The 20364-nt window shown below is 42.0% G+C and overlaps 1 protein-coding gene across 2 annotated transcripts in view; it reads right to left on the bottom strand.

The window, feature by feature from the left end:
* Positions 1-2144: 2144 nt before the first annotated feature.
* TOP1 (DNA topoisomerase I) overlaps positions 2145-20364 on the bottom strand; it is a 107536-nt gene continuing 89316 nt past the window's right edge. For both annotated transcript variants that reach the window (XM_060230920.1, XM_060230919.1), the window contains exons 15-21: positions 19672-19857; positions 18327-18395; positions 17472-17586; positions 11859-11986; positions 7052-7146; positions 4884-5033; positions 2145-3577 (exon numbers count right to left, since the gene is read on the bottom strand). In XM_060230920.1, coding sequence (XP_060086903.1) covers positions 3475-3577; positions 4884-5033; positions 7052-7146; positions 11859-11986; positions 17472-17586; positions 18327-18395; positions 19672-19857 — 846 coding nt within the window. In that variant the 3' untranslated portion in view covers positions 2145-3474. The remainder of the gene's footprint in view (positions 3578-4883; positions 5034-7051; positions 7147-11858; positions 11987-17471; positions 17587-18326; positions 18396-19671; positions 19858-20364) is intronic.

Below are 20364 nucleotides of genomic sequence, written 5' to 3' on the forward strand. Positions count from 1 at the left end.
TGACTGGGAAGGAACATGGGATGCCACTCTCATTTCCTAAAGGCCTGACCAACCATTCTTGCTGCTTCTCCACATGAACTACCTTGGCCTCAAGGGAATGAACTTGCTCCTTGAGGGCCAGGAGCTCCTTCCACAGAGTACAGGCTCCCTTGGGCTCTAACAGTTCACTTTCCTTGACAGCCCACTTTGCCTAAGTTTACATGAATGTGCTCTCAGCAGATTCCAGAGGACACAATCTCTCAGCTACTCTGGCACCTGAGAGTGCAGCTAACATTCACTGACACCCAGCTGCTATCCATTCGGAACTGGTGAAATAAATACTGTTTGAATTTCACTCAATCACAGGCTGCCCAAAGTTGTCACTTGCATGTGTGTGATTAGTTACCATAGCTGAATGCATTCTGCTTGCTGTGCAGTGAAAAAAAAATCTTAGCTTGCATAGCAGAGGCTAAAAGTAGGAGCTGCTGTCCCCAGTTCAACTCCCATCTCAGCCAAAAACTTACTAGGCAATTTTAGGCAAGGACTATCTAGAACATAATTGTAGTGGCCTACCTTATAAGGGTATTGTATATATTGGTGTAAGATGAGCAAAGCATTCTGTGCATTTAAAATGCCCAACACAAGCTCTCAAGCATGATCAATGTTACTCAATAAGTCAAAGTAATGCCAGGAGATTCCAGTGGTGGATCCACATCTTCTCTTCCTCTGTACTTCCTCCTAAATCACCTCTTGCATCTCTTTTTGCTCAACTCGTTTTTGCTTCTCCGACCGCAAATCAGAATGTTAAAAAGCACACAGACAACATTCATGTGCTGTTATTAGAACACATTCCTTCCACTGGATGCACGTTTCCTGAAGTGAGTTGGATAGCAGTAGAGTTTCTATCCCAATGAGTTGCTCAATATAATCAGGAATCCTAAAATGTCAACTTCTATAAGGGTTCTTGTCATGTCCGATTTGGAGTAAGGAATATCAGCACGGCCATCACCCAGTATGCAGAGGTGAGAGCTGTTTATAATTTAACCTAACGGAGAGTGGACAACTAAGTGAGGCTGCAGATATAAGCAAATATTTTGCATTTATTCAAACCTTGGTTCGCTGAACATTTCAAAGGCTCTCATGTCTTTTCAATAAATGAGGTTTTTACTGGATTAAATTACTGACCAATATTAAATACGACAGTTTAGTCAGAAAGTATGAACACGTGTTGTCTTTCATAGAGTTGAAGACACAAGATCAGTAAGAGTCAACTCCTCCTGGTTTCTCTTTCACTGGACAAGGTAAGAAACCAAAGTTCACCTGGGCTACCTGGAATGGCTTGCCTAGGAAGCCTTCACTCCCAAGCACACATTTTTGGAAGCAAGCCCAATAGAGTTTTTAAAAGTGTTTTTCTTCCAGCAGTTCTTGTGGCCTTTTCTTACATACCCAGGGAAATGCTGATTGTCACTTTAGAGTCAGGAAGCAATTTTTCTCAAGGCTGGTTTGGCCAAGAATCCTGGAGGGGTTTTGTGGTTGTTGGGTTTTGGGTTTTTTTGCCATCTTGTGGGCGTGGAACAGAGGTCACTGTGTGTGGAGGGGAAGGTATCTGAATTTCCTGAATCTTGCAGGGAGCTGGACTAGATGACCCTGAACTCTATGATTCCATGAGTTAAATAGGTTCAGGTATTCTGATCCCATGATGAATTCCTGAGTCTCCCAAAAGTGTAGTCATAGTTATCTGGCTCAGTACAGTGTTTCCTTCCCATATGATTGTTCTTAGTTCTTCACTTAGAAGAAAGACAACATAAACCAACCACAAATAGCTCCCGTTGTGGCTCAGAGCCTGACAATCCCTTGTGAGTTTTCCCACCTTGGCAGTGGACACAGACCATTTCCCTCAGCCCCAGGCAACTTGAGATTTAGATCAGACCTGATGTACAAGGTGCTGCCCCTGGCTCAGAGAACCTGAAAGTTGGATGCTGATTCCTGCATGTAAGTAGCCTACAGGCCTTTCTTGATTCCCCTCGTTTGCCTGCACCCATGCTTCAGATGGCTTCACACGGGTGCCAACCATCTGATCAGCACCTCAGATGTCTCGGCTGATGCATAAGGGCTTGAGTGAGCAATCTGGCTCTCTGGATACAAGAACACACAGATGCTAGTGCTGTGTTTAGTTGTAGGAATTTATTTTAAATAACCTACAGTTGATTAAAAGGGAATTCATGATAAAAATAGAAGATACTTGTTGAGGAAAGACTGCGGGGAAACTTGTCTTTGCACCACACTAAGCTAACAAGGTCTCTAAAACTAATGGATTATAGCAAAAAAGGGTTCACATTAAAATTCTGCTTTAATTTTTTTTTTTTAAATTTTGTACACAATTACAAAAGAAAAAAAATAAAAGCCCTAAGATCTTGATTATTTTTCTGGGGTTTTTTGTTTGTTTGGACCGAAGCTCACTTCCCTCAAAATTTTATTGACCTGTGAAAGTTCTTTTGTACACAATAAAATCTTTCAAGTAAAAGAAGGGAGGGTGGAGTTTTTTAAAAAAGGGAGGGGGGGAAGCCATCTGTAAAAAAAAAAAAAAAACCAAGGAAAAAAAACCCCACAAGTGTGGATATTTCTGATATATATATTATGTACTCAGAACAAAGTATGATGGGAAAACATTTTGTTACCAATTTATCGGTACTCATAATCCATTAAAAACCCTCCCCAGCCCTTTCCTTCCTACCCTCTGCAAAATCTACATGATCTTTAAGATCAAGAAGAAAAAAAAGTTTAAATATTTTAAAATAATTAAAAGTAGTAAAAATTCACATTAACAAAAAAGAGAAGAAAAAAACCAACACTCAAGTCAGGAAGGACCTTCCCATCATGCTTTGCTTTGAAGAGATGTTGCATTTTAATTATATGTTGTATCAATACCATGATGGTGGCAAGTAAAAGTGAAAACACAACAGGGGTGTTTCCATGACGGCCAGAGCTGGTGCACGGAGGGCTTCAGTTGTGTTAAATTAATGACGGAGGAGGGGGTGGGAAATTAAGGAGTTCATTTTCTATTAAAATATAGAAGTTATTGCAAAACCCTAACTGTAAAAACGCACCAATGTCTCATTGGATTCTGTATACAGTAGTTAATGATTTCCAAGCTCTTCAGTGTCATGGGGAATTTGCCTGCTGTAAGGTTAACAAATTCCTCCCCATCTACTTGTCCTCCCGCCAGAGATAAAACACAAACCATACAGCTAGAATTTGGGTCTCTGAAACAGTTTTTAAATAAGTTGTCCATAGGACAACTGGCTCAGCTCCTCTGTAATAATTCCAGGTGTATCTTTTCTCAAAGATTTTGGGTACTTGGTCAGACACTCATTTTCCCCTCCCAATGCCCCCTCCCCCCAATAGAAAGGACAAGTAAGGCTCACAGTTTATCACTCTCCCTAAAACCAGGCTACTCCCCCTCTCTGCCTTTAAAATCCAGCCATTAATATCAGGTTAAAACTCATAGTCTTCATCTGCCATGTCAATTGCCCAGGCAAATTTCTCCCGTTGGGTTTTGTTATATATTTTCTCTATAGGTACTCCCCATTTCTTGCACCTGAAGAAAGAGAGAGAGAGAGAAGAAAGACATCAGTGGCAATTCATGCGTACACTACACAGTAAATCAACCTCTCTAAGTGTATGGGATCTCACTACCTTATTTTATACTTATGTAATATCTTCTGCACTGTGGACAGATCATGTCTAATAACTGAAGCTTTGTGTAAGATTTCTGCAGTCCTAGTCCTATTGCACTGCTTATTAGGTGTCTCATCCTCCTGACTTCATTGACTTGTATCACGTAATCTGCCTGAAGTCTCAATGAGAAAGCTGAACCATAAATAAGGGTGGGAGGGAGTGACATTTCTGCAGGACTCAGAAGTAAGTCCTGTATAGTGACACAGCTGGGGAAAACACACATGTGCCTGCTTAGCAGTACATCTGTAATATAAACCACAGTTCTGAAAATGGATCCATCACACTGGGCTGTGTGTGCGTGCACGTGCCCAAATTCAATCAAGTAAGGGGGCCAGATATCTGTTAGTTGTCTAAGCATGCAGACATATAAACAACCATCTTGACTTCAAAAGCCTGAACACAGCTGGCCACCTGGCATCTAATTTTGCAGTCTCACAAGGCACAGTGGAACTCAACCCAACCCTGCATTGCTCTCCTGTGCACTTCTATCAGCTTATCGAAGTCTGAGACCTTAAGCAGTCATTTATAAACATAATTTACACATACTGACAACCACATTCAAAGCACCCAAAAGTACAGGCAAGGACTTTTTTGACATTTTAAAGGGAGAGGCAGTAACTGTATTGAGCCACAGAAAAATTCCAAAACATAATACCTTTTAGGACCAACCAAAATACCATAAAATGGTGTGCAAAAAACAGGCTCCAGGTTGCCCTGAAGGCTACTGGGACAGAGAAAAAATGGCCACACTTCTTTCAGCCATGAAGGCCAGCTCTAGTGCTATTCAAAATGCATAGACCCAATGTAAGGAAGAGTGGGGGAAAAAACAAAACCAGGCCCTGTATTAATTTCAGATGATGCACTGAAACAGAAGACTTCACTAAGCTACTTATACCTGGTCCTACTCTGAAAGCTTTTCTTCTTCTTCATTTGTCAAAAAACCCTTTAGTGTCTGAAAACCTTTGCACTATTTTTGCACAGGGTTCAAACCTGCACACAGCTGATGTACAGTGGGTAAGCAGGACAGCCCCTATATTGGTACTCTGTTCAGACACTAAAAACAAACCCAATTTATGAAATTTCTACCAGCAAATGGCAGGTAGATGGTATCAATCCTATTATCTCACTGTTTTAAGCAGACTGTATTACACCTGGCAGGAGCTTACCAGGCAACAGAAATTCTAGGATCCAGATAATTTAGTTTGGAGGTTCCCAAGGCAATTTGCTTGTTTTCCTCTCGATCTGTAGCCTGAACCTCCAACTTCATCAACTGCTCTTCAATTCTTTGTACAGCTTTCTTCTTACTTTCCACTGACCTGGAGTGTAAGGAGAACAATACACAGGAATTGTAAATAGCTTTTCAGAACCATTTTTTGCTATGAGAATTCAAATGCAGAACACTGCCTTCCTCCAAAGACACTAGAACTTTATAACAAGCACACAGGAAGTTCTGCCAATTAACCACAGCACTGAAGTGATAATGGGACACAGGGCTGAATCCTGTGCAAAATTTCCACTTGCGCCAGAGTGCTTAAGCAGAAATGCACAACATAAGATTGTAGTAATGTCATACATTAAGTCAAACTTATTATATCCCACTTGTATTTCCACTTATGTTGTGCAATCAATTTCAGGGCATTATAATATATAGTGATAGTGATGGAAGCACTGAACATTAGGGATGGGCATGCACTGGTTAATGAGTCAAAATTCAACATGAATTTGGCCTGGTTCGGAGCCCCTGATGTTCAGAGAAGGTGCCTTCCTTGAATATTTACTGGACTTTTCTCCGGTTCGACTCTTCGGATCATTTAAACCAAACAGCTGAATGGCAAGGGTCCACAGCTGACCTGTTAGGTTTAAATAGCTGGAAGCCACTTAACCTGTCTGTTTCACTTCCCTCCAGCTTCACTGGGGGGGGGGGAAGGAGTGAACCTGGTGAGCTGTTAGCCATTTCCCAGGCAATCCCCCTTTCTCTCAGCCATGCCTTGCCATGGCTGGGAGAAAGGGGAGGGGTTGAACTGGCCAGTTCGGGACATTTTTGGCTCAGTTTGGTTCAGGAACTGCCCTGAACTGGTATTTGTAGGTTTGTGCCCACACCTATTAAACATTGCACAAGGTCTTGTTCAAGCTAAAATGTGCTAAATTCCGTTTCTGCTTCCACTTGCACATTGCTGGATCTAAGACATAATTTGCTAAATTATGCTAAAAATTAATATGCTAAAAAGTTTGAAATGCTTTTGCATGTTTGTCTTTGTCCTCATGACAACACTGTAGAGATCAGAAAGACCATGGCTGAGTAGGAAACTGGAGCAATATCTACCATCAAATAGGCCAATGTTCTTGAGGCTTTCATAGGACATTCACAGAAACGGGCAGGAGAAGTTGGAATGGAAGGCCTGTTACATGTTCACCAAATGTATATTGAGAAGTTCCACAGGACTAGCCCAAATGCACATACATTAAGCCACAAAACTGCCTGACAACTGATCTATCTAGCTCAGAACTGTCTGTCCTGACTGTAACCTGCCAGCTAATTCCACCTGGCCTCCAGCATATGCCAGCTTAGAAACGGTGTCTTACATGCTGCTGTCGGACCCAAATGGGAGGTAGCACTGCCCAGGCTGACAGTGAAAAATGCACTGCTCCTGAGCTGATTCCACCTTATCCCTCTCATGGCGCACTCAAGAAATTCTCCAAACTCCTCATCAGTGCGAACCCCTAGGACATCCCTTGGTTCTGTACCAGTTAGGCTGGGCCTCTGAGTACCAGTTCCAGGAGCACATCCATGTGACCACCGGACTTGCATACATCTGAGCTTTCATTTAGGGAAAAAGTTCCTGATAAGGATAAAAATCTGAAGGTGCACAGGCTCAGAATCAGAAATGTTCTTCCTAAAAAAGGGAAGAACAATTCAAACCCAAAGAAAATGTGCAGATAAATACAATTTCCAAGGGCTGAATTGTGTTTTTGGTATTTGAGGCCAGTGATGTAAAAAAAAAAAAAATGCAGCAAGCTCAGTCAGCCCCTATATTTGGAAAGCCACATGGTTAATGGATGCACTGAAACATGCAAGTTAACGATAGCCCTGATAGGTCATGGTATGTTTCCCAGGTTGCCTTTGAACCCTTTCCCCACACTATGCCCATTAAAGGGCATCAAGACACTTGGGGTTGATCTGACGCAGCATGAGGAAAGTGAATGCATCACAAATCTACAGAAAAGAGTATTATTCCAAGGACAGCAAAAATTCAAGGGAGGTCTCCTTTCTGAGAAAGGCTGCACCCTGCTGAGCCACTTCCATGCATGCACAGATAGCAGCAGCCAGACTTACTTTTTAGACTTCTCGTCCCTCCGGATCTTGGCATCAGCTTTGGCGCTTTTCAGTTCTCTCCTGGCTTCAACCAACTGTTCCTTCTTGGCATCAATCTAGACAAGGCAACAAAGGGAAAAAAATCGAACGAAGTAAGACTCCAGAAGGAGTAAAGCTGACAAAACTGCAAACAGCTGATAAAGAACATTTGACTGATAGAAGCATCTCAGTGGGGTGTCCACGCAAAAGGTACCCTTGTGCTGCATTTCCTAAAGCCCTTCTTCCTAACTTTATTAATAATAAAAGTTTCAGACAAACTGGCCAGGACTCATATTTCTAGACAAGCATGCAAGAATCAAGCTTGTAGAAGTGACCAGCAGGGTTCCAGACACCTACCTTAGAAGAGTGCACACTCAGTATATAAGAAGTCCGTGAGTGTGCACTGCCAGACTGAGAACCTGCAAAGTTATTTACTAGGTGCCAAAAGTTTTAACATAATAGAACATTGCTTCCAAGCTATGGTACAAATACAGAGGAATATGCACAATATATAGGCACAAGACAAGACTGGTAAACCGCTTAGATAATTCAATAAGACTTAAGCATCATCTGATGTTCCAAATAAGACTAAACTCCAAAGTACGTAAGTCCAGCGTGGCAAAAATCTTTCACAGTAAGGCAACATCTTTAAGTCTTCTGTTGTCTTTTGTCAAAATATTTTTTTGCCACACCGGACTTATGCACTCAGGTTTATTTGGAACACTGGATGATGCTTAAGCCTTAGTGAATTACCTAAACTGTGAACCAGTCTTTTCTTGCGGCTATATATTATACATATTCCTCTGTATTTGTACCATAATTTGGAAGCAATGTTCTATTGTATTTTGAAATAATGACATTTGTAGACAATATAATTTTTTCCTAATATTTATTTTTGTGCTACACAGTTGGTTCCTGTTGAATTACTTAGTACAGGCAACTGTAGATTCTAATTTCAGCTACATAGAAGTTTTAACATGGCATCTTTTGTTGTACCAGATATTTTGGAAAGGTACCAAGTTTAAGATGCAATGAATTAGTTCTGTACAACTCAAAAGCCTCCTATCTAACCCGCACAGATGGTACACCAGAAGATATCATCTGAAGAAAATTAGAATTAATGGAGCACTCTTGCTCCATCGAAGTTTTAAATCTGTGGATTTTAAATGTAGGTGCTCCAGTAACCATTTGGGAATAAAGGTAGAAGGATTATCTTTTGTATTCAGCCAGCCGAGTGGAATGAGGAATTTCAAAGCATTGGGCAAAACCCTGAGAAAGATACAGGCTACACTTTAATGATATTAACCGGGGGGGGGGGGGATCTTGGAGCTCAATAGGATTCAAATCTACAATTAAACTAAGCAAAGTCTGTAACTATATGAGTAATGGATTTCAGTGGATATGTGGTATAGTATGATTTGGCAAAACACAGAAGGTAATACAGCCAAGTAGCTGGAACACTGTCAAGATTCAGATGTGCTGTATTAGGTCACATCAGGAAATTTCTCGTGCTCATCCAGCAATGATTTTATGATAAAGGAATGAAGAGTGAGCTTTTGCAGTTTATGGCTGGCTAAACAGAGCTCTGAAGTGGAGAGCAGGGGTACACAGCTCCATTTACCTAAGCTGTACTAACAGACTCTACAACTTCTCTGACAATAACCAGACAGATGGCTTGTGGGAAAGGGCAAGAGAAAGCAGCCAAGTCATTATCACTGTGTCAGAGCTGTAGGTCCTAACAACTGAAACAGCCAGGTTAGGTGTTATGAAAGCCAAAACACCACCCCAGTGATTAATAAAACCGACCGCCTTATAGAAAGGGTTATTTCAGATTCAGGCTGGAAACCAACCTAACCACATTGACCTCATGGCTTTTTGTCAGAAATAACCTGAAAAGGAAAAGGGTGAGTTAGATGAGTGAGATACAAATGCTGAATTGTATTAAGGCTTACAACTTGAGGTGAGTGGATGGAGCCTTGCACCTCTCTATTAGAAAATACCTCAACATCATCCTCCAGTGATCAGTGGTTGAAACAGGAATTATTCATGGATTCCTTTTTGGCCACAAGGCAGAGAGGAAATCAGAGATTACAGAAAACTTCAGGAAACATCACAAAAGAATTAGACCATGGCAAAACTGTCCTTGGATTTAAGCCACTTCAGACTGAAGGCGAGTTGAGGCTGCATGTGCAAACATTTTGTTTTTTAAAAGTCTCCGCATACAGCAACCTAATATGCCAAGGAGAGAGAAGCCACTCTCCATGACATTCAGGGTGAGGTTTTTTTTAACCTACAAAGAGTTTTGATACTTGTACCCTGAATACTAGCCTTGAGTTTTTTGAGGCAACTCATGATTAAAAGTCAGCAATAAAAATGACTGAAATAAACACAACCTGGGAAAATTAACCAAAGAAGCTGTAAATAATGTTGTACACCGCGAGGTATGACTCTGAAGTTCTAATAGTTTTGATTTTGGGATTGAATGTGAGTCATGTTCCTTCCCCCCCTTCCCCGAGCCAATTAGATTGCTTATTGAACTGTACTTGATCTATGGCATATCTGATGAGCGGGCTGAAAGGGATTCTCTCTTTTTCTTCAGGACACTGGGAAATTGTTTTGTTCTATAATTCCTTATAAAAGTGCATCAGGGTTGTGGTAAGAGTCCCTGGTTCCTGGAGGGGTGTTTTTTTTTAGGTCCCTAACTGCACATTTCTGCAATACAGGAATCTTTGGAAGAGTGCACCAAAGTACTTACTAAGAAACTGATTTGATAGGATTTATAAACCACCTTCCCCTGAAGGGCTCAGGGTGGTATACAACATAAAGCTCAGTAAACATACAACATATCTCTCAGCAAACAAAAATGTGCAACATATTTGATAAAATAAAACAATACAGTACTACAGTGTAATCCTCTGATGGTGTCTGACATCAATTTATGCCCTCCCTATGAAGGGGGGTGGGGAAGAGTGAGAAAGGGCAAAAGATGGAGATGGAGGCCAGGCTTGATGATAGACCGTTGCTGTCCTCAACCATAAGCCTCATGAAACATTTCTGTCTTGCAGGCCCTGCGGAACTGTCCCAGGTCCTGCAGGGCATGGATGTCACCAGGCAGAAAGTTCGGCCAAGGCTGAAAAGTCCCTGGCCCCAGTTGAGGAAAGCCAGGTATCTTTCAGGCCAGAGATCATCAGAAGATCTTGTTCTCCAAAGCGCAATGCCCTTCAGGGGGTATATATTGGGAGAAGCAGTCCTGAAGGAATGCTGGCCCCAGACTATTCAAGGCCTTGAAGGTTAATACCAAAACCTTGAATCTCAAGGTTCTTATAACCTGGAGCCAGTGCAGCTGGCAGAGCACTGGTTGAATGTGTGCTCTTAAAAGGGTCCCCCGTAAGGGCCTGGACCATTGCATTGTGGACTAATTGCAACTTTGAAATCAGTTCCCAGGGTAGGCCAAAGTAGAGGGCATCACAGTAATCCAACCTGGAGGTAACTGTTGCATGGATTACCATGGCGAGATCGGAGGAAGACAGGAAGGGGGCCAGTTGCCAGGCCTAACTGTAAAAATGGCATCCTTACAGCAGTTATGACTTGGGTTTCCATTGATAAGGAGGTATCCAAGATCACGCCTAGGCTCTCGGTGGATGGTTTACTCGCAAATCTATTATAAGCTTGATAGAGAGAAGAAGACCATTGACTTTTCTCCTGGAGTTCCACTCAGGAAGTTAAAAATATGTCAGTGGGAGACTGTTGGACAAAGTCTCCGGGAGCAGAGAGAGACTGAACCTTCATAGGGCTGGAGGTACAAGAATCTACATGTCAAGTGCCTTTAACCTGAAGTTCAACAGAGTAACTGCTGGGCATACAGAAGCGGGGAGGGAGTTTTGCCCATTAAGCTACTCTTCAGGAATGGTGTCAGCTGTAGCCATCCACCTTGCCTCCAAATACAGGGGCACACAAGACAGAGCCTTTGAACAGGATTTTAAAAATCAGGTATGCTCAGATGGAAACCAAGAGAAACATTGGATTAACTGATTCCCCTCACCTACAGTTTCAAGCAGTAAAGTCTGAAAATACTTTTACTCAGGGCTTTTTGTGTAGGAAAAGCCCAGCAGGAACTCATTTGTGAATTAGGCCACACGTCCTGATGCCAAGCCAGCTGGAACTGCACTCCAGCTCAGAAAAAGCCCTGCTCTTACTAGAAGATTTGCTGTAAGTGAAGATAATCTAAAAGCCCCAGCTGGAATTATCTGGTCAAGGGGCTTTTTAAAAAGGTGTTCACACAACCACAAAGCTTTCCTAGTGCAATTATCCTTATGATGCCTCAGAGAAACCACAAAAGAGCTCCCCATCTTTGCTGTTATCAGTTTGGCCTCCTGCAGGCCTTAAACTATGCAACTCCTCAGCCAAGGGAACTTACGCAATGTCTTGGGAGAAAACTCGGACAGAAAGTAATAGCATGACATCAGAGACTGTTCTTCTGTCAGAAGGTAAGTTATTCCCAACTTTAACATTTCTTCATGTTTAGAAGGTAATTTGTCAGAGAGAGAGAGAGAGAGAGGTGCAATCTGATGGAAAAGACAACCTTCAAACTGTTTTGGTGTGAAAGGAAAGGACTGGGAGAATGCGAAATTTCCTTCAGAACTGTCTATAATAAAAACAAACTGGTTTCTCATTCCAGAAGTCCCAAAAACAAGCTTCACTGGTGGAGCAAGCTGATTAAGGAACACAGAGAATCAATGGGGGGTTAGTCTTAGCTTGGCTTAAAAATGAATGGGAAACAGCCAGTTACCTTAGTCTGTAAATTCATCATGGATTTTTCAAAGGTCTTTGGAGGTGCCCTCTGGTGGTTGCAGAGAATAGCAACAGCTCTATTGGCACGATTATAAGACAGGATTTTTGCGGGGATGTTCTCATCCGCTGGAAGAATTGAAAACAAATGTGAAAATGCAGTTTCTATATGACAAGGTCAAACTCTCATAGATTCTTTTTTCCCCTCACAGGGTTGTGTGTGTGCGTGAATCAGCAAGAGAGAGAGAACTGAGCTTAACTAACATCGTTACTGAGAGAAGAACTAAAAAACAGGACTCCCGATTATGAAATCTCATTTCTGCCATAAATTTGATAAGCCACTATTTTCCCCAGCCTCCCATCTGTTTAGGATAATACCACTTAGCTACCTTACAAGCTCATACATACATACATGCACATATACAAATTTTATAGGGTTTTTTTTTTTTGGTTAAAAGATGATGGGGGCATGAGAGGTTTATAAAATTACACATGGGGCAGAGAAAGTGGATAGAGAGAAATTTATCTCCCTCTATCATATTAGAACATCGATGAATTGTTGTTTATTTTTATTGTGTAAATTATTAATGTATTTTAATTCTTAATTTTATTGTTAGAATTTTTGTGTTGTGAGCCGCCCTGAGCCCACTTCGGTGGGGTAGGGCGGGATATAAATCAAAATAAATAAATTAATTAAAAAAAAACCCTCAGAGGCTCTCAATAGGCAATGGATTCAGAATGGATAAAAGGAAGTATTTCACTCAAATAATTAAAACTGTGGAATTCACTCCCAAACAAAGGCTTAAAAGGGATATTAGATGGCTTCACAGGGGATAGGTCCATCAATGGCTGTTAGCTGTGGTAACTTAAGTGAACCCGGATGTTCAGAGGAAGTAAACATCTGAATATCAGTGCCAGGAGGCAGCATCTGTGGAAGGCCTCGGCCTCTCTGCTCTGTTTGTTGGCCCGCCAACTCAACCAGTTGGGCCACTGTGTGAAACAGGAAGCTGGACTAGATGGACAACTGATCTAATCCTGGAGGGTTCTTATGTTCGCACAATGAATAATTGATATCCTGATCTGGTGTGGCCTAAGAGTTCATGACAGCCACACCCCCTGAATAGGTTAATAGTCCTACATATCTTGCAGGTCACATTCTTCACCTGGGAGTAGGTATAGGACATGATGTCAGTGATCTGCACTGAGGTCAGGCCAAACCTGCCTCTTTCATGTATCAATCATTTGCTCAGGATGCAAATTATGGGGGCCCAGGTTGGCCGACCAATTATAGCAGTCTGGTCTTGAAGACTAATGGATTGTAAAATGCTTCAGGGGACTGGACATTCTGAGTCTAGCCTAGTTGAACTGTAGTATTAACACTTATCTTAAGCTGTAGTCACAGTTCTTCCTAAACTTCTCTCACCAGTCACTGGAACATGAACTCTCGATTCAACCAACAGTTGAAGTGAATGAGGTTGCAAGAGAGAGGACTTGGCCAGAGTGAGAGTTGCTGAAAACCCAGGGTGAATTTGGATCGAGCACAGCTTAGAACTCATTTGGAGGCTTATTTTGTGGCAATGCAATGCTTCCCCTCACTTCTTTTGTGCCTGTTTAGAACTATCCATCAGAATCCTTTGTGTGAAAAATCGGTTTTGATATTGGTTATATTTTTATTCCAGCCTTTCCTCCAGTGAGTTCAGGGCAGTATATCAGGTTCACCTTTCCGGTTTATTCTCATAATTGCCCTGTGATGTAGGTCAGACAAAGTGCATGACTGACCTGAGATCACCCAGCTATCACCACTTGGAAAGTTAAGCAGCATCCAAACTATGTTTTAATTAACTTTGGCTGGTTGCATCTCCTTCTTGCTGAGGCAACTGCCATCCATGCTTCTCCATAGCCAAAAAAAATTGTGAATGTGCTTTGATACAGTGCAGAGTCTCTACAAGGGATCATTCTACAAACTAGGTTAAACGATAATCCATTTTTGTTTAGAACCAAATATCCCCTTCCTTTATTTGCACGCGAACAGAGTCTAGTAAATGCCTGAAGATCCCCACCCCCAATTACTGCCTCAGTTCTACTTTCCTGAGTTGCTTGTGCCAAATGGGAATCCTCCCCACCCCCACCCGCAATGTATCACCATAAAAGTGCCTGTTTCTTCCTCTGAGCATGAAATGAGGCTTTGCTAACAGATCACAGAAGAAGGTGCCCCAAACCCTGGTCTGGTTTGGCTCTACATAACTTGCTATAGGACGACATAAAAGATGGGAGAGAAACCTCTGTGTCCAGTGCTGTGTGAGTGGTCTATTGGAAGGTGATGTGTGGGAGATGCCTCTTCGAAAAAGGGTTAATCAGAAACGGTAACGTAGGCTAGCGTTCCTGTCAGAGACTTTTGCTGTTCCCACTTTACTTGAATTTTCACTTTTGAAAACAGATGACGGTATAAATTACGTCTTTGAAAAGCCATAAAATTTTCTGAGGATGGAAAGGAACTTTTGACAAAGGAATCTATTGTAGCACTGGCACTTTAAATCAACCCGCAGGAGCAGGTGAATCTTCAGAAGTCTGATTTGCGACGATTTATGCGCGCATGAATGGACTATAAATCTTTACGAACTCTGCAACTGATAAAAATGGAAGTCTAAATAGGGCAGTATTTGTATTGTATACTTAATGTAATTTGTGAATATTTTTGGAGTGTATCTTTGTGGCTGTTTCTATGTAGAAAATCAATGAAAAGTAGAGTGTTATACTATATACTGAGTGTATTTTTCACTAATATTCCACAGTATATTTGTTGTTTTCTTGTACTCTATTCTGTGGAACTCTAGGGTTGTTAACCTCTAAGTAGTGTCTGGAGATCTCCCAGAATTACAAGTGATTGCCAGACCAGAGAGATCACTTCCCCTGGAGAAAATGGCTACTTCCAAGGACAGACTCTGTGGTATTATACCTCATTAATGTCCCTCCTCCACCCTCCCCAGGCTCCATCTCCCAAATTTCCAGGAATTTCCCAATATGGGAAGCCCTAGCAAGTATGTGAACCCACCTTTCCTTCACAGCTAAAGCCTGCCTGGCAAGCAGGGGAAGGGTGGCTTTTTTGCTTCATGCAGTTGGGAAGAGAAGTTGGGGAGGCTACATAGGCTAAAATAGAGCCCACCCCCCCCACCCCAAAAAAGCTTTGACCTTAATGTGCTACACTGCTGCAGACCAGAGGAATCCATGACTGGCATGAGCTAGCAAGCTAAGGCAGGAAAAGGACTGTGTCATGTGCTTCAGAGCACACTCAAATAAACTACTTTGTGCAGGAAGCAAAGGGAAAGCCTGGGAAAGAAGTGGGAGGAGGGAAACAGACTCTGTTCCTTATTGGCAAAGCCTGGGAAGGAGGAAGGAGGAGGGAAGGAGAATCTTGCATTAGCAACGCTTGGGAGGAAGGGAGGAGTATGGAAGGAAACACTTTCTCTCATTGGCAGAAGACTTGTGATGGATTTTACAACCCCCAGTGCTGATTTGAGGGGCATGATAAATAACTGGTAGGACCATGCCCCTTTGTGTACCACTGTGGCTGCAGGCCTGCTTCTCATGTGGACTACTTCAATGTCCTCTACCGAGGCCTACCTGTGAAGCTAGATTAGGAGTTGTCGCTTGTGTACAATTTCACTTATTATTTATTTAAAATACTTAGTTGCTTGCCTTTCTACCCTATGATGCTCAGGGCAGCTTAAAAACCATAGATATAACACATAGCATAAAATACATTAAAAATAGGAAACCAAAATTTAGAATCACCACTCAGGACTGCTACTAATCTTAACCAAATCCAGTCCTAAATAAAACCCGCTTCAGCTGCCTCCTAAAGGTCAAAAGTGGTAGGGGAGGGGCAGGCAGGCATACCTCCCAAGGGAGGTTACTTCATAACTGTAGTGCTGCCACTGAAAAGTACCCACCAAATAAGCTTCTTTGATTGATGGGACAGCCAGGAGGACCTCTCCCAATGATCTTTATTCCTGGGCATAACATAAGGGAGAAGATGTTCCTTCAGATACCCCAGAGCCCCAAGCCACCTAGAGCTGTAAAGGTCAAAACCAGCACCTTGAATTGGGTTCAAGAGCAGTTCAGTAGGCAGTGTAATTGTTATAATGTTGGGGTCACACATGCTTCTGACAGCTGGCCCGAACCATGAGTGTAGCTGCAGTGTTCTATTACATCTATTCATGTCTGTCTGCACTGGCTGGTAATGGGCTTCTGGGCCCAATTCAAGGGGTTGGTTATCACCTTAAAATCCCTAACGTGCCTGAGATTGTTATCGGAAAAGTCTTGAATTGTTCAGTCTTCTTTGTCCACTGAAGTCAGCTCATGTGCCCCTGCTTCAGCTCCTTACTTCTCTAAAATAAAAATGTATCCATCTTGCTTGTTGTTTCTTTTATACCCTGCCTTTCTTCCCATTGGAGATCCAAAACAGCTTACATTGTTCTTCTCTCCTCCATTTTAGCTTCACAACAATCCTGTGAGGCAGGTTATGCTGAGAGTCTGGCGCATAAACCATTTCACCCAGGGCTGTCCCTAGACTGTCTGACACCCTAAGCAAGGCTAACTTCTCGCGCCCCCCACCCTGCACTGATAAAGTCACTGAGTCACATGGGAGGGGGGTGCCCAATTCAGCACCCCCAGAAGGTCAGTGCCTTAGGCAATCGCCTAATTTGCCTAGTAGCAGGGCCAGCCCTGATTACACCATGCTGGGTCTCCAAGTTAATGGAGTCTGAACCCAGGCTCTCTTGATAACAGTGGAAGATTCTATAGGAGACATGAATCCAGGCTGCTTACTGCTTTAAAGAGGATACCTAGCCTCTTGAACTGGTTCTGGATATTTATAGAGGTCTACCTAAGCATATATTTATATTCTGTAACCTTGAAAGTACAAATGTTGCTTTAAAATGCATCTTATTAACGCTAAAGGCTGTGATGTGTGGGGTGAGCAGATGAAGATGCTGGCTTGGCTCCACCAGAACATTTCTGGTCCTCTAGTCCCCAGAAGCAGCATTTTAGGTTGCTATGGGCGCCGACTAGTGAAATGGCTTGGTGTATCCAAGCTGCTTTCCCTACAGTGGTGAGGGTCAGAAGCAATTTCTTTAAAACACACAAAAACAGAATTTCTCATGGGGTTAAGTTCTGCATGTCATATTACATCCTGCAAGCTTGGATCATTTAGAATTCATATATCCATGGATTCCTTGGAATCATCCTAAATCTGCTTTTGGTTAAGCATGCAACGATTATTCTAGAACTTAATTGGTACTGGGCAATTAAATGTCAAGGAAGTTTGGAAAAACAGTGACAGAAATGGCAGGAGAACCCAGATCTTTGTGCTCTTCCTTTTGCACAAGAATATGTTCCATTCTATTATGACTGAACAGGCAATCATAAAACCGAGGAAGGGAGCCCATTTTTGCATCCCAGTCCAGAAGCTGTCCATCTCTGCTGACAACCAAATGGAGTGAAACAGAAAGTAACTAACTTCCCAACCAAGGCCTCTAAATCTGGATCCATACTAAGCTCACCATCAGGTACAGTGAACATAAAGGATGAGATGCTCTAGTCTAAAGATACTTACGGGAAGTGAGCTCCTTTAGCTGCTGCTGTAACGTAATGGAGGCATTATATGTTCGGAATACCTTGGCTGTCAGCCCTTCCATAAGGTCTTGAAGATGCTTATTTAAGATACTAGTCTAAAGGGAGGGGGGGGGGGAAGAAGCAAGAAGGGGATTATTCATCCAGTTCAGTACTAGCTGTCAAAATAGTTCAACCTAACATTTTTTAACCACCCTATTTCTCATGATTTGGGGAACTAAAAATTTCTCCCTGGGCTCACATGAGATCTTTTGGAATATGGGCGTGAATCTAGAAAGGTATGCCTCCCACCCTAAGGACTTTAAAAGATGACACACCATCTTGGAGACCGTTAAAGAGATACAGGCTTCAAGAGATATTACTTCCCAACTAACAGTGGGGTCCTAAGTAATGTTACAACCTTCTAAATCTATTCTGATCAACGTACTTAGGAGGGCATAACCTCGCTTTGCACCACAGTGTAAGCAGAGGGAAAATCTACTGCCAGAAAAGTTGAGATATTTCAACAAAGAAAATAATTGTTCATGTTTACTTTAGTGTTTGGCACAGATAGTCCAATCAGAGGCCAAATGGGACAAAGGCATCCCAGACAAAAGTTAGGCAATACAGATTTCATATTGCATCTTCCCAGCGACTGCATATCAGTTTTTGCAAGTACAGATTTCTGATTTCCATGTCAATCATATGAGATTGCTCTGATTGTAGGAAATTGATGACAAAGTTATTCCCCTTCCCATATCAATTAAGCTTTTATCTGTCACTCCACAAATTAGCCAGCTGATGCTATGGCAAGGACTCTTATGAAAATGTGAGGCTTCCAAACCCAGTAGGAACTTACATTGAGCCTATCAAAGAGGTCATCTTCAGGCTGCTTGTTCTCCATGAATAACTGAAGATTCTTAAAAACCTATCAAAGAAGAGCCAGGTAAAGACAAATTTCAATTGCAATATGAAACAAAGGAAACTGAGTAGCATGGAGGATTGGTAAATGTTCAAATTGTTCCTTGTGGGTTCCCACATACCCATCTGAACACCTAGCAAGAGGCACTACAGAATGCATGCTTGTGGATCCTGCTAGCAAGGGATAGCAAGAAGTATCAATAAGACAAATAAGTGAGTTCTAGATCAAAGCATCCCTGAACTCTTTGTAGAAGCCAAAATGACAAAACTGAGCCTATCATACTTTGGTCATATTTTCAGAAGACAAGACTCATTGGAAAGCACAATAACACTAGGAAAATAGTGGCAGGAAGACCCATGGATTGACTCCATCAAGGAAGCCATGGCCTCTCTTTGTGCAAGACCTCAGCAAGGCTGTTAATGATAGCTCATTATGGAGGCCATTAAATCACAGGGTTGCCTTAGGTTAGAAGTGATTTGAGGGCACGTAATACACATATACACACACAAACCCCAGCCATGATTCTTCTCTGAGGAATACAAATAATAACAACAAGAACAACACCCTCCAGTTTCACAACATAATCTGAGATGCAAACCAGGCAATTAGAACATCTGCTCTAGAAAAGAAATTTAAGGCATTTGGTAATATTTATCTTAAGGGAAAAAAACAGACAGCTGGCACGAGAGTGGAGAGAGCTGACATTTATAAAATCATGAATATATGGAAAGAGAAATCTTTCATTCTTATTGTTCTAGAATTTGGGGTCAACTAACAAAATTTATTGGCAGGAGATTCAGGACCACAAAACCCCAAACAAAATGCAACATCTTCATACAGTGCTAGATTCACCTATGGAAATCAGTGCCAGATGCAGCAATGGGCGCAGATTGTTTTTGTTTTGTAAGGACAAAAGACAAGAACTGTTAGACATATCCACTGTAGCTAAATGAAACCTCCAAGTTCTGTAGCAGGATACCTTTAAAGATAATGAAGGAGAGCTGTTGCCTCTGGGCAGCCCACAAACATAGAGGGGAAGCATCTGGCTGGCCCTGTTGGAATCCAGGCTGAGCAATGAAACTTTCCTATGAGTCAGCAGGACTCTTTTTATGTGCAAATGAGCACTTCACACACCCCAGATAAGGTCTGAAGAGCTATTAGAAGGGGACAGAAGTTCACAGCCTAAGGAACTTGAATCCATAAGGCTGTTACATCTAGAAATCACCCCTTTCTTAAACAATACAGGAAAGGGGGTGGGGGGGGAGAGAGAGACAACTCTTACCCTTTTTTCAACAGGGACCTTGTTGTAGTATCGGATGGAGTCTTTCCCAAGGAAGTCGAACTCTACCACATATTCCTGGCCATCCAGTTCCGGATGTAAATTAATATGCTCCACACGGAGAGAGCAGCAGCCCACTGTGTCAGCTGTCTCCCCTTCCTCTTTCTCATTACCAGCTCTCAGAGCGAGCTACAGATATAAAACAGCAAGAGAGACAGAATGAGTAGGGAGATGGTCTGCATAGCAATCAAAACCGAAGGAAGCGTTTTTAACAGCACCGGTTATCCAATGGAGGGTTTCAGAGCTTGAGCCAGGATAATGCCTATTCAAATTCCAAAGATGAGATTCAAGACACCCACAAATGCCGCTGAACTCAAAATCTTTATCATCTTGGTGTGGATTAACAGAGAAAAGTGGCTGCTACCATACATCCCCTTCTCAGTCACTAAGATCTGTATCAGACAATGCATTGATAATACCAGCTCATATTCCATTTGTAGTCAGAACAATGGACAGCAGTGTGGAGAATCCCAATCAAAAACACACTGCTTACAAGCACAGCAAAACAACAATAAGAATATTTTAGCCATACACAACAAAACACTAATTCCAAATATACATTCCCAATATATGGATACTCAAATTCCAGAAATAAATTCCAAATATACGTATATATGTGACAGCGGTGGGTCAATT

This window comes from Heteronotia binoei, chromosome 2, assembly GCF_032191835.1.
Source record: "Heteronotia binoei isolate CCM8104 ecotype False Entrance Well chromosome 2, APGP_CSIRO_Hbin_v1, whole genome shotgun sequence".
NCBI classification, from domain to species: domain Eukaryota; kingdom Metazoa; phylum Chordata; class Lepidosauria; order Squamata; family Gekkonidae; genus Heteronotia; species Heteronotia binoei.